The 13,045-nt window shown below is 38.9% G+C and overlaps 1 protein-coding gene across 2 annotated transcripts in view; it reads right to left on the reverse strand.

Moving 5' to 3' along the window:
• Positions 1-13,045, reverse strand: part of KIF2A (kinesin family member 2A) — a 56,317-nt gene that overhangs the window by 26,841 nt on the left and 16,431 nt on the right. The window contains exons 2-6 of one of the 2 annotated variants that reach the window (XM_069880226.1): positions 5,950-6,044; positions 4,519-4,638; positions 4,035-4,089; positions 2,636-2,701; positions 1,957-2,057 (exon numbers count right to left, since the gene is read on the reverse strand). In XM_069880226.1, coding sequence (XP_069736327.1) covers positions 1,957-2,057; positions 2,636-2,701; positions 4,035-4,089; positions 4,519-4,638; positions 5,950-6,044 — 437 coding nt within the window. Of the gene's footprint in view, positions 1-1,956; positions 2,058-2,578; positions 2,702-4,034; positions 4,090-4,518; positions 4,639-5,949; positions 6,045-13,045 lie in introns of both variants that reach the window. The other variant, XM_069880225.1, reaches the window with a different exon arrangement.

The raw sequence follows: 13,045 nt of genomic DNA on the forward strand, positions 1-13,045 counted from the left end.
AACTCCTACAGTAAACGCGGATGCATTGGAAAATCTACTAACAGTCCTAAGACCATCCAAAAAGCAGAAGTAATCCCAAGGACACATAGTACTACAGGCGTAGAAGTCATCACATCCTTAAGCCTGGAGGCATCAGTACCAGAGCAAACGGACACGTGAGAAGCCATGTATGAGGCTCCCTCCCCCGAAGACCTGGGAAGCCTGAGCCTACTGTGAGCTAAGCCAGTTCTCTGCAGAACTATTCCAATGTCCTTCCTGTCACCTCTCCCTGCACTGTCAGTTTTTACACCACTTCAGGACATGCTGCTGATGCCATACATCACCAGCTCCAGTGCTCAGAACTCATTCTGCTTTGTAAAGCTCCCTACAAATGACATAAAACTTCTTCGGGATCACAACTGGTTGTGGAAACAGCACAAGAACTCCCAGAAAGCACTGCATTGGGGTTAACAAGCTGAAATGGAGCCAGCTCATGTCTCTACACCTGCGACACAGCTGAATCTCACCTCAGATAAAACCATGGCCTGGTAATCAGAAGTTGACCATAATTTGGTGTTGTTCACCCTGCCTACAGCGAATTAAAAACTGCTGATAATTAGTCCATATAAAATGTATTTCTGCTGAAATGCTTCCTTTCGACATTCAGAAAGGAGTATTGCTTGTTACAGAAAAAGGGTTTGCCAAATTTTCTTAAAAAACTTTTTAAAGGTCATTCCTAGAAAACAGTGCTTAGCTAGTCATTGCTGCATTTCACAACAACTACAACAGAACATACAAAGCAACACAAACCACAGATACATACAAGTCACTAAGATAAACAGAGCTTCCTCCTACGGAAGAAAGAAGGAAGATTTTTTTTTACTACAAGAGTGGTGAGGCATTGGAACAGGTTGCCCAGAGAGATGGTTGATGACCCATGCCTGGAAGGTCAGGTTGGATGGGGCCCTGAGTACCATGATTTAGTGGAAGGTGTCCCTTCTCATTGCAGGTGGGTTGGACTAGATGACCTTTAAAGGCCCCTTCCAACCCATCCTGTTCTATGATTCTATTATTCTTCTATTCTATGATACAGAAGTTTAAGACTCAGATGCAAATGGAGCATTCACAAAAGTGACAAAAAGAAAATATGTTTGTTCCTCACACGTAAAGACATAGTAATGTTTCACATTCATGTAAATGGATGGAAATTAGAGAATATAAATTCAACATAGATGATTTTAAGTCAATCTAGGAACATCACTGCGCCACAAAGTAAATTCCCTGAATTATTTGTTTGGTGGTGGTACTTCTCATGTCAGTAGTGGATTGGTAGTATCTCTTTAGAGAGACTAACGCATACTCACGGGGCTGCCAACAAAACTACACTACTGGTTTTGCAAAAGCTTTTACGCCACTGTGACAGAGAGTCATTTAATATTAAGAGATTTTCCTCACAGGATAAGCAACTGCACTTCTTTCACACAAGTTTTTAAAAACTTGCTGCCTACCAGCTTGCATGATGTAAAGCTAGATTATAAATGCACGGACAGGTTTAAAGAAAAAAACTAAAAAGTTCACACTTAAGTTTCAAACATATATGCTACAAAGCATCAAAGCCCATGAAGAACCATTTATCATAATATTGTAATGTCTCTTGTAGAATAACAACCCTATCTAAAAGCCAAATGCTCCATTATTTTCAACAATATATTTACCCTAAGAAACTATCATCAGTACTCGATCTTTAACACCTGACACGATAATCAATTGAAAGCAATTATTTCATAGAAAAAAAAGAGCACAACTGTTTAAAGTAATAGTTACGACAGCAATGCAACCAAGCACTGAACTATTTAAAGACTTAATTTCAAGGGTCCTAAGAGTTCACAAAAAATTATTAAAGGCTGAAAAAAACACAATGATTTTACAAGCTTCTCTTGCTGACATACGTTTTCCATCCGAGCTAAAAATACTAACCTGAGCTCTTTTTTCTCTAAGTTCCTGCTGCTGTAACCTTCTTTTTTCACGTTTCTCTTGCAATTTTTCAACCTCTTTTACACAATTAGATTTTCTACGTGCTTAAAGAAAATGATATAACTTTAAAATATTTTCAGTGGTGCATGAATTTAGTATTTACACTGTAACAGTTCAAGTATACGAATTTATCAATAATTACAACGCATTTGTTTTTACCAACTATCTTTTCAGAAAATCAGTATAAGTCCAGAATAATTACAGCAACTTAATTTTTAACTTTTTAAAAAATAATTAAATTAGAAAAATAATCATGGGACAATAATTACATAACCAAAAATACAAGTACAACTATGCTTAAAAAATATTTGGACAGATGCATGTGATTTCTTGGTTTGAATTAAAAGAAAGCCCAGGCACATTAAAAAAAAAATAAATTCAAACACACCACCACTATGGTTAAAAAATGATAAAGGAAAAATAAATTCCAAATACTGGCACAACTAGGAAGCCTACAGACAACTGTACATGTAGACCATTTGTTATTTATGGACAACAACATAATCCAAGAGAATGTATATGTAACGCCCAGAATGAGTGAATCCTTGATACACGGTTTACATACAAGGGGGTCCAAATTCCTTTTTTGCAGCTTGAACTGGAGATATATCTGAAACACTACCATTCTGTTGAGAGGAGGAAGACTGCTCGGGAAGCTGAGTAGGTCGCGCGCGTGCAGAACCAACCACTGCAAAGGAAAAGCAAAAAGCTCATCTGGACATGGAAGACCAGTGTTTCTACCTGATCCAAAAATGCTTCATTATGAGATAAAATGAGGCCCCTTTCTAGACACAACAATTCACTGTGGGTGAGGTGGAGTCATACCTGTAGAAAGTGTATTAACAGACACACTTGGAACACAGTCTTTTTTATTCTAGTGTTATACACAAACATAACATAATTACTGAGTATCAGTGCTGCAGGTGTATATTCTTAAATACTTACTATGTAAGAATGTACTTAAGAGATACCCAGTCCTGAAGCTTAAAAGTGCTGGAATTCTGTTTATATTGTGATTATACCCAAAAAGTAAGGAAGAACAGAAGACCTGCTGTTCCCTATTTTCTAGATGTTACAAAACGCTCCCACCCAATTAAGCCTACAATCTCTGGATGGGCAGAGGGATACAAAGGGAAGTGCAACGCAAACTGTGAGTGAAAGAAACAAACCTTTTTGACACTATACTGACAGAAGTAGAGATATAATTAATATGTCTAAACTTATGCATCGATTCTATACATGCTAAGGATTCCAGTTCCTGAAGATGCAGTCATGTCTGCTCACAGTGAATGCAGTGAAAGTGGTGAGCACGCAGCCCTCTCCAGCAGAGCTGAATGTTTTAAAATATTTTTCAAAGAGTTGCTTCAAGCAACTCTAATTCAGCTGGCCCATTTCCTGCACATGTTCCAAGTGGAGTCTGCCAGAAGAGTACAAAAGTGAAAGTATCAGCTTTGATTAGCAGCCTCGAGATGACATGGCAAACAGAGGCCAGCTCAGTGTGCCACAGAGACAACTATGGAAACAGTTATCGAACAGGACAGTCTAAGACAAATGTTCAGATCATTCCAAACATGACAGGAGACCTAGTTTACAGTACAAACTGACTACACTAGAAAAAAAAGCGGTGTGCTGAGAAAAACTTAATTACAAGACCAGCAAAGTACAAATAATTTGGCCAGCTATGAATAGTAAGATGCATAGGACCTATTAAAATACAGACTACTGGATTATTCCGCACTGGACAGATCATTTACTACAAACAAAAACATGTATGGACATAAGGAGAGACCATCAACAAGAGGTCTCAAATTTAAACCATATTAGTTTGAAAAAAATTACTCCCACCGAATCAGATTTCCAGTTTGTTTAATGCCACCAGAGGCAAATGGCATGTCTTTTACATGTCACATGCATACATAACAAATTAGAAATGCAGAACTACTACGGAATGTTAAATGAGCAGGAGGTTAAAATGTTCCCATATTTTTAACTTCCTTGAAATGGAAAGAGAGAACATTTACCTCTGTTATCTCGGGAAGGAGTGTCATTCTTAACTGGTACCACAGTTCGTCGACTCTAGAAAGGAGGAAATCTCTGTTATTCAGCCACCTTATCACTGAAAACATAAACTGCAACCCTACCTCTGCTTCTTTCCAGTGAATGAAAACAACGTGATGTCAGTAACAGAGAGAGATGATTGCTGCCAAATCCCTCTCCAAAGTACCCTTGAGTGGCGTTGCTTGCACTATACATATTGTTTCAAAACAAACTCCAAAAATCTTTCTGTATTTTTCCCTGAGATATATTTAGACCTATAAATATTAGTCCCCAATTCCATCTCTGCCAAACCTGCTCTCAGGAAATTTTTAGAAACCCCTGTTCATCATAGGAAAATGAAAGGAACATAATTAACAAGTAGCACCACAAACACAAAAGTTGAAATCAAAAATTCAAGCATAACAACATGTAAGTTTAGCATGAGTATATTGCAGAGGAATTACCAACCTTCACAATTTTGTTTACTTTGGCTGATGGAGTAGGTGGTGGTGGTGTCTCTGGACTAGGTTCAATATCTTCATCAGGAGCAAGATCTGGATTAAGTGAAAATATGCTCTCCAAGTCAATCTGTGTAAAAGAACATAAAAGGCATTTATGAGTCTTAGAACAATACTCACCCTCTCCACATCTCTTGATATGTTTGAGAATAAATACTAAATATACTTAGTGGTTTTACCCCACAATTTGTTAATTCTATTACCTGAACTATTTTATTTTATGTCCACTAAAACCAGTGTAAGTTTTGGTCTTCATACTAGTTGAAAACACACCCTTCAGAAAAGAGATGAACTAAGAATGACTAATAGATATTAATGATTTTGCAAACTGATTAAATTAAAAGAGAAGCAGTCAGTATTACTGTGTTAATTTGACAATAACTACAGAATATGAAAGACAGCCTGTAACATAAAAATATCTCAATTATTTGAAATTTTCAAGACAGTGCAAAAGAAACAGATGAATTACAACCACCCAGAAAATAAAAGCGCAGTTGAAACCACATTAAATTTATCATTCTATTCTATTTCTTGTGTCACTCATTTAAAATGTCATAAAGGTTAAGTGGGGGGAGGGATAGGATCCTAAAAATAGTGCGCTTCAGACCTATTGAAACTTGGTTTCCTAAAAATCTTAAGGTACCTGTGGCCTCTATAGACTTCCATTTCCCATGGCTAGACCTTTCAAAGACCTCACTACTGTATGGATTCTGTGTGTCCAGAGGGATAAGCTTAGCTGATGAGATCACTAGGACATTCTCACTTTTTTATTTCTTCTTCCTGTGTTTTCATAAAACCAGTGAGTAATTATTTCTGAGATCCTTCTCCAAACTGCAGCTGAAACCAGCAACAGTCCAAAATGTAAAAGAAGAGAGGATAGCAAGCATTACAAGCAAAGACACAGTTCCTCAAGAAAAGCAAGGCTGGAAAACTACTGCCAAAAAAAAAAATAAAAAAGCAAACAAACAAGCAGTTCAATATTCTCAACAATTCCTCAGTAATACAAATGTAGATTTCTAATCTAGGTCTTCCACTAGTTTCCTGTCTAAACTGCAAGTAATTCTCCCCCTCAAAAATTTGATTTCACTACTTGTAAAAGGAGGATAACAATGTCAGCCTTTGTAATACAGATCAAAAAAAATCAATGAAAAGATTAAAAGAACTATATAAAAGCCATGACACAGAGCTCAGGAAGTCAAATTTTATAAAACAGAAACTAGCATTTGCCCAACAGCTACCATGCAAAACTGTCTGTAACCAAAGAATCATCAAGTAATTCAGGATTAATATTTTCTCCTTGTTTCCAGTATAAATTCCCAAGTAATATTCATATGGATTACACATTTTAAAAAGAGAAAAGTTGTAAAATAATTAAGTTTACCTCTTTGCCTTTAGTATCCCCATTTTCAATCCATTCAACAGTTACACTTTCATTATCTTCATTTAGGGACGTTACCATAGCTTCGTGAATTCGGCCTAGAATGCAAACATAAATGATCATTTATGAAGTGTTAAGAAGTTATTTTCACCCCTGCACTGAGACATGCAGTGAGAAGTGGGAAGAAGAAGGTTAAAAAAAAGTAATGTGATAAATAAGAGACGATTCCTGGCCACACACTGTGAGGTGGCTCAAACCAGATCCACAGTTCAAGTGAAAAGCTCAGTAAACAGAAAACTGAGTGGTAAGTAAACAAAGCACCATGTGAAAGCCACACCACTCAGGCCATCTTTTCTGAGAGAAGAAAACTCAAATACCAGGAGTCTCCCATGTGCAGTAGAGTTTCCTGAGTTTTGCTCCACAAAGGCCTGTTTGTACCTCTTCTAGGCTGATTGAACACTACACATACCAATACAGAGGCAAAGCCCCCTGAAATTGTATTCTGATATCCATTTCTTATGGACAACCTACCAGTTGGTAATTCAACTAAAATTAAACTGCCTGCAACAACCATGCCAATAACCATTTTAAAAAGAACTGGTAACACAAGACTGCTGAACTGGAATTAAGGTGAAATTGTCTTGACTCCTCCAGTGAAAGACTCAAAGCCAGCAGACCCCCATAAAGTATGATAAAATCTGTAAACTTTCAGTAGGAATAAGGACATTTCTTCTTAAACACGTAGTGTACAGCAATTTTTTTATGTCTTTCTTCTTACACATGTTAGCAAGAAACAATTCAAGAGCTGAGCAGTCATGCAGTGAAACAAAAGGATCAAGGCCCAGGTGTCACAATGATTTCACATCAGTGTTTTGCCCTAAGAGCAACAAGAACTGGTGTTTCTAAAGAAAATGAGTCCAATGCAACTGCTCCTCTAACATTCTCCCTTTAATGAGCCATAGAATGAACAATCCCTCAATCCACCTGCCCCGAGTTACTCTTTGGGTGCCCACAGGCTACATGCAGCTCCCACACCACAAACAACCATCCTAGAGCAGCCTGTGCATATACTGCTGCCGCTCAGTCCCCGCTTAGGGGGAAAATACAGCACAGAGCTTATAAGTCTGCTCTGGTCTGGGTCTCCTCTACCCTGCAGTTTCTCCTTTTCTAAAGCTCCCAGCCCCCAAAATCAACTCCAGTTTCCTCATCTGCTGAATGTTTCAAATTTTTGTTTTAGCCATGTCAGTCATAATTTAACAGTTCACCAAAGTTAATGTTTTCATACAGCCTAAGCTTCTTAAGGCCTGCTGAGGGACAGAAAGGAAGAAAACCCTTGACTGTTATCCCAAATTATCTCACTCGAAAGTGCAAGTAACAAATGCACACTGCTAATATTTCTTTTATTTAAAAGACTACCTTAACTTTCACACCGACTTAAAATTAAGCAAGAAGAGAGTCTATGTGGAAGCATCATGGAAGGTAACAGCAAAGCAGTGTACTCTAAAATATAACGTGATGACGTGATTGAGAACAACCCTGCAGAGAAGGACCTGGGGGTGTTGGTCATTGACAAGCTCAACATGAGCCAGAAACGTGCGCTTACAGCCCAGAAGGCAAACCGTATCCTGGGCTGCATCAAAAGAAGCGTGGCCAGCAGGTCAAAGGAAGCAATTCTGCCCCTCTGTTCCTCTCTTGTGAGACCTCATCTGGAGTATTGTGTCCTGTTCTGGAATCCTCAACGTAAGAAGGATATGGAGCTGTTGGAACAGGTCCAGAGGAGGGCTACAAAGATGATTCGAGGGTTGGAGCACCCTCTCTATGAGGACAGTCTGAGAGAGTTGGAATTGTTCAGCCTGGAGAAGAGAAGGCTCTGAGAAGATCTTATAGTGACCTTCCAGTAACTGAAAGGAGCCTACAAGAAAGCTCAAGAGGGACTATTCATAAAAGCTTGTGGTGATAGGACAAGGGGAAACAGATGTAAGCTGGAGAAGGGCGGATTTAGACTAGACATTAGGAAGAATTTCTTCACCATGAGAGTGGTGAGACACTGGCACAGGTTGCTGAGGGAAGTTGTGGCTGCCCCATCCCTGGAGGTGCTCAAGGCCGGGTTGGATGGGGCCTTGGTAATCTGATCTGGTGGGATGTCCCTAACCATGGCAGGGGGGTTGGAACTAGATGATCTCTGAGGTCCCTTCTAACCCTAACTATTCTATGATTCTATGACAATGTGCAAAAAAAAAAGGAAAAGCGTAGTGTGTGGTGGATCTGCAGGGCAGCTGGCACCCCTGGGCAGCATTGCTTTCACATATGCAGTGCTCACTTAACTGGTAACACACATTGCATACACATTTACAGCCTCTGCGCTTGTCCTTGCCCAAATTATAAGATTCATTTCACCACTAAAGTAGTGTAAGTAAGTTTTTTTTTTTTACTTTAAAAAGAAAACCCTCCCTCTTTGCTTCATTTGGTTCCTTTCCTCCAGCATTTGCTAGTTTTTATTTACCTGAGCCATTTTTTGTCTGAATAAACCCTGCACTTTGTGCCTTCCGAGCACCATTCTCTGGGTACCCCACTTTATGCTTTGCAGGGATGATCTAGCCTACATTCACCACAAAGGTGCTGCCAGGAGCTGCACAGGCAGAGACTACGGCTTTGCCCTCCCCTCCATGTACAGGCACTCCTCCCTCTCCCCTCACCCAAACACCGCTGTGCACAAAACCTACCATCAGGCGTCTGCCTACATTCTGCTAGTGGCTGGGATGAGGCAGACTTCCCAAGCACAACATTCTTGCACCCATTTCCTTGGACAAGTACTTTTATGCATGTTTTCTTTGTGCAAGGCCCTTAATAAACCACTCCATTATTTTTTCTGCATGTAATAACCCCTGGAGACTTAATTTTGTGCAAGAACACCCAGTTGTAGAACTTTTGCAATTAGCTATCTGGTCCATCAGAAAACTAGCAACAGAAGCCACTGCCTTCCTGTAGCAGTGCCACTCTTCGCATTTCCATATGGGGTGTTTGGCTGCAAGGTCACAAAATTGGTGGGAACTGGAAGACTCTTCAAGCTTACATTGGTATTACCTCCTGCTACTGTTCTAAGGCTCAGCCCAGCTGTCAACCCAGAATCAAAAGAAAACTTATATATGAAAACCGAAAGTTTAGCAAAACATATTCTATACAATATTATAATTACCATTACTGAAGAAGAAAAGCACTATGCACAGCTGAAACCTATGACAATCTATCAGTTGCAGAGCCATCATATATGTCCTATTAGTTGATCCTGTGCTTTCTTACTTTTGACAGAGAACAAATAACAATTAAACAAGGTTTAATTTTTGCCATAATAACAAGCAAAAGGAGATAAAAGCAGCCTGATGATCGAATAGAAAATACTAAATACTCTTACAAACACAGTAAGCCAGAACACTGTAACAAAAGAATCACAATAAATCTTCCATCTCTGTGCCAGTTTACATGCATTTCCCTGGCCAAGAAAGTCAGAACTGAATAAAAAAAGGTCCAAAAAAACTAAGAAAAATAAAATTTATGTCCATCTTCCAAACATTCTCAGCTTAAATAGAAAATGTATACTATAATGTTTAAACTGTCAGTGTACCCACAGAACTTCTTTCTAAAAATTCTTTGTGTTACTGAAAGTTTACATGTTATTGAAGTGCCAAAAAGTACATTTACATCTTTACAATTGCCTCTTGCTCTCCACAAACAGTATTCCATTATATTTTTCTAGTACACAGCTGAATACAGCAGCTGTGAAATTCAGGAATGCCAGCAACCAATTAGGCTGGCATAAACCTCGTCTAGCATATAAAGCGAGACCAAACTGCAAATGCTAAAGCGTAAGAGCCAAAACAATCTGCAAAGAGTGGTTCAAGGCAAAGTCCCTGACTTGTGGTGCATTCTTCTTAGCACTGATACACCAGCTCTTTACTCAGCTTTTTCTAGTGACTAGAATTCACATCACAAGCAAAACCTTTCTGGGGAAGTTGTTCCACTGCCACAGGGCTCAAAATTAATGGAGAAGTTACATTAAAAGGCTAGTATTTGTATAACTATGTTCTGTCACACAGTGTGTGGCATTTGGCTTATTGCCTACTGACTACAGCAAACAGAAAATATTGCTGCAAATACAGCAGTACAACATGAATATACGTTAAGCCAACACTTTACAATTACTTCAAATACACGTTACAATAGTCTTACCCTAATCAATACAAAAGAACATCAACTCTCTATTCCCTTTCTTCCTAGTCATCTGTTGATGACAAACAGAAGAAGGCAAGCATACACATTAGCAGAAACATCAGACATATCCCCTGTGTTGTAAGAGCCCTTAGAGTAGCTCTTGGTGCAGAAAAAGGTTTATGAAGCAGAAGCAAAAGCAAATAATGAGGGCTAAATCAAACATTTTAACTAACCCTCGACCAGGGTAGCAGCGGCAACTGATCACCAACACCAAGATGTACTTAGATCCTTACCTCTAAGCAAATGCAACACATCCTACTTGCAAAACTCAAAAAACCAAGAATTTTGAAGCAGCAATCGATGAAAACCATGGCCTTTGCATCTTGCTAACACTTTGCAGAAATGAAAGTTATCAGTGTTAAATACGGATTATGTTCTCTAAATTACAGTCTGGGCTAAAGTGTTGGCTGACATGTGATTCAAACCTCTTTGCTCTCTTCCAAGTGACTCAAGAAATAAAGCTGGAAAAAGACTACAGCTTTTGCCACCTATCCACAGGATTAAAGTGCACTGGCCCAAAACAGTGTACTTGCACTTTTCATGCAAATGCTTTGTGAAGTCTTGGAAATATCTTTGAGATGTTATAATTAAAAATTTACACACAGGCTCTGGTGAAGGCTATGGAGAAGAAAGGTTCATAATTTCCATTATAAGGCTTCAATTCCTTCCCCCAAAACAGCAGCAGAACCTCGCCCAGCAGTGTCATGCTATCATGTGATCATCACACCGTTGTTTCAGCTTTGTCAGCTCAAACCCAGGCAATTATTTTTAGTAGGACCAGGACATGGCGATGTTAACAGACCCAACACTCAGTAAAGGAAATTCTCAGCTTATGTTACATCCTCTGAACTTGCCAGAGGCTCACAAATGTGTTACATTAGTTCAGGTACTGGCTGTCAGCTGAGCACTCAGCTTCTCCAACAGTAGATGTTTCATAAATGAATGCAAAAATATACAACTTAATATCTGCTACAGAGCCACGCTGAAGATGACCTCTGCAACAGAAGTTGCCAATTCCTTGAAGGACTACAGCAGGCATTTGTGAAATAGCCATGGTTTTCCTAATTTTATTCATGAGGTACTAACACAAATGTTCCCTCACCTAGAAACACCTGCACATGATTGAGCTTCTCTGTCTGCCACTTTATATTCAAAAACTACAGTCACAAAAAGCAGAATTTTCTTCACTCAGTTTTAAAAAGTGATACAAACCCCAAGTCACATACACAAAAACACATTTAAGAGAAACATGAGGGAGCAAATCCAGAAGAAGCATTTACCAGAATTACCACTGTCTGGAAAACTGTCTCCTGTGCTATGGGCTCTAACCCTGGCAATTCTGGGGGAAGGGCTTTTCTGCTCTCAGAGAGCTCAGGGAAGTGAAAAACCAAACAATGCCTATACCAAACTTCAAGGAAAAAATCCCAAGGTGAAAAATATTTCCAGGTTTGATATCTCCAGCAATGTCAATTGTGGTGCTGCCCCTGTCCAGGCAATCAGTACCTGTCATGGTCCTCCCTGCCCTGTACAGACAGTCCCGCTGCTAAGCCCCCAAGGAAAAACCAGCAGTTACTAGTGACAGATGTTTCTTTCCCCACAACACTAAACATGTTTGATTCTATTTTGTTTCAAAGTTTCATTATCCACAAAAAAAATGTACCCTTTTATTTTCTCTGTATCTACCACAGCTACACTTCAGTTTTGTTTTATGTAATCATATAGATCTGTTTTGGTTTTCCCAGTCTTCCTTATTTTCGCGTCTGTTATCTTAGTTATAGTGTTATCACACTGTCAAACGGGCCATTAAATGTACTGAGTATCTGCAATGTTTCTAAAGCAAGTTCTTAAACATTAAATAAAATAATTTGGGGGAATATAATGGAAGATTGGTGAGGAGGAACTGTAAAACATGCTCAAGTAACCTTGCAGCTGGGATGTAGAAAAACACATAAATCATGCTAATAATTCCCTAGACTCAGATGTTTGACAAGTAGAACCTTTTGCGTTCAGGTAACATAGGCCTGTACTAAACCCAGGACCATCCTAGACAGAAAACATGCTTGAGATTTCTGCACTGCTGTAAGAAAGATGAAAGCACAGAGGAAAAGTACTCTGCCTTTCACTGATAAAATACAAGCAAAGCAGCAGCTTTGGGACTCACATTTTCTAGCTAGGAATGAGCTCTGCAGTGCCTGCATTCCTGCTTGCATTTCCTCTTCCCAGGTGCTATTAAAGAATTTCCCTGGATCATGAGGTAACGGAAATAAATTTATTCTTTTCATTTTATCTGTGGCTTTGTGGTTGTTCCTGTGCTCTGCCAGTGTTCAGCTCACAAAGATTAAAGATATATTTTAATATTTACTTTTTGTGAATGATTCCTAGCTACCAATTGATTTGATTTTATTTTCTGAATTATCACAACAAAACCAAAGTCCTTCAAATGACAAGCATGTTACATTTAATGATCTCTGTAAACATCTACAATATAACTGATGGGAATTCTGAGAACAGAAACTAACAATATCTAAATCAAGATTTTACCATGTCTGCCTTTATACTTCAGCTTTGAATTAAAATCCAACTTAATCTACTTTTGCCCCCACCCAGAAAGCTACCAAACACAGAAAAATCCCCACCTAAGATATGTATCCCATTTCTGTGCAAAATTCACACAAAATATAGTGCTTCAGAAAAAAACAAAGTTCACATACCTTACTGACAGTCCACCAACAAATGGCGGTGGGGGTGAGGGGAAACAACAACACACTGACATATTCCTGAACTGGGTATATTTATCTTCAAAACACAACCAGCATATTTAATGTCCCTC

The sequence above is a fragment of the Phaenicophaeus curvirostris genome, chromosome Z (genome assembly GCF_032191515.1).
Source record: "Phaenicophaeus curvirostris isolate KB17595 chromosome Z, BPBGC_Pcur_1.0, whole genome shotgun sequence".
Classification (NCBI taxonomy): Eukaryota; Metazoa; Chordata; class Aves; order Cuculiformes; family Cuculidae; genus Phaenicophaeus; species Phaenicophaeus curvirostris.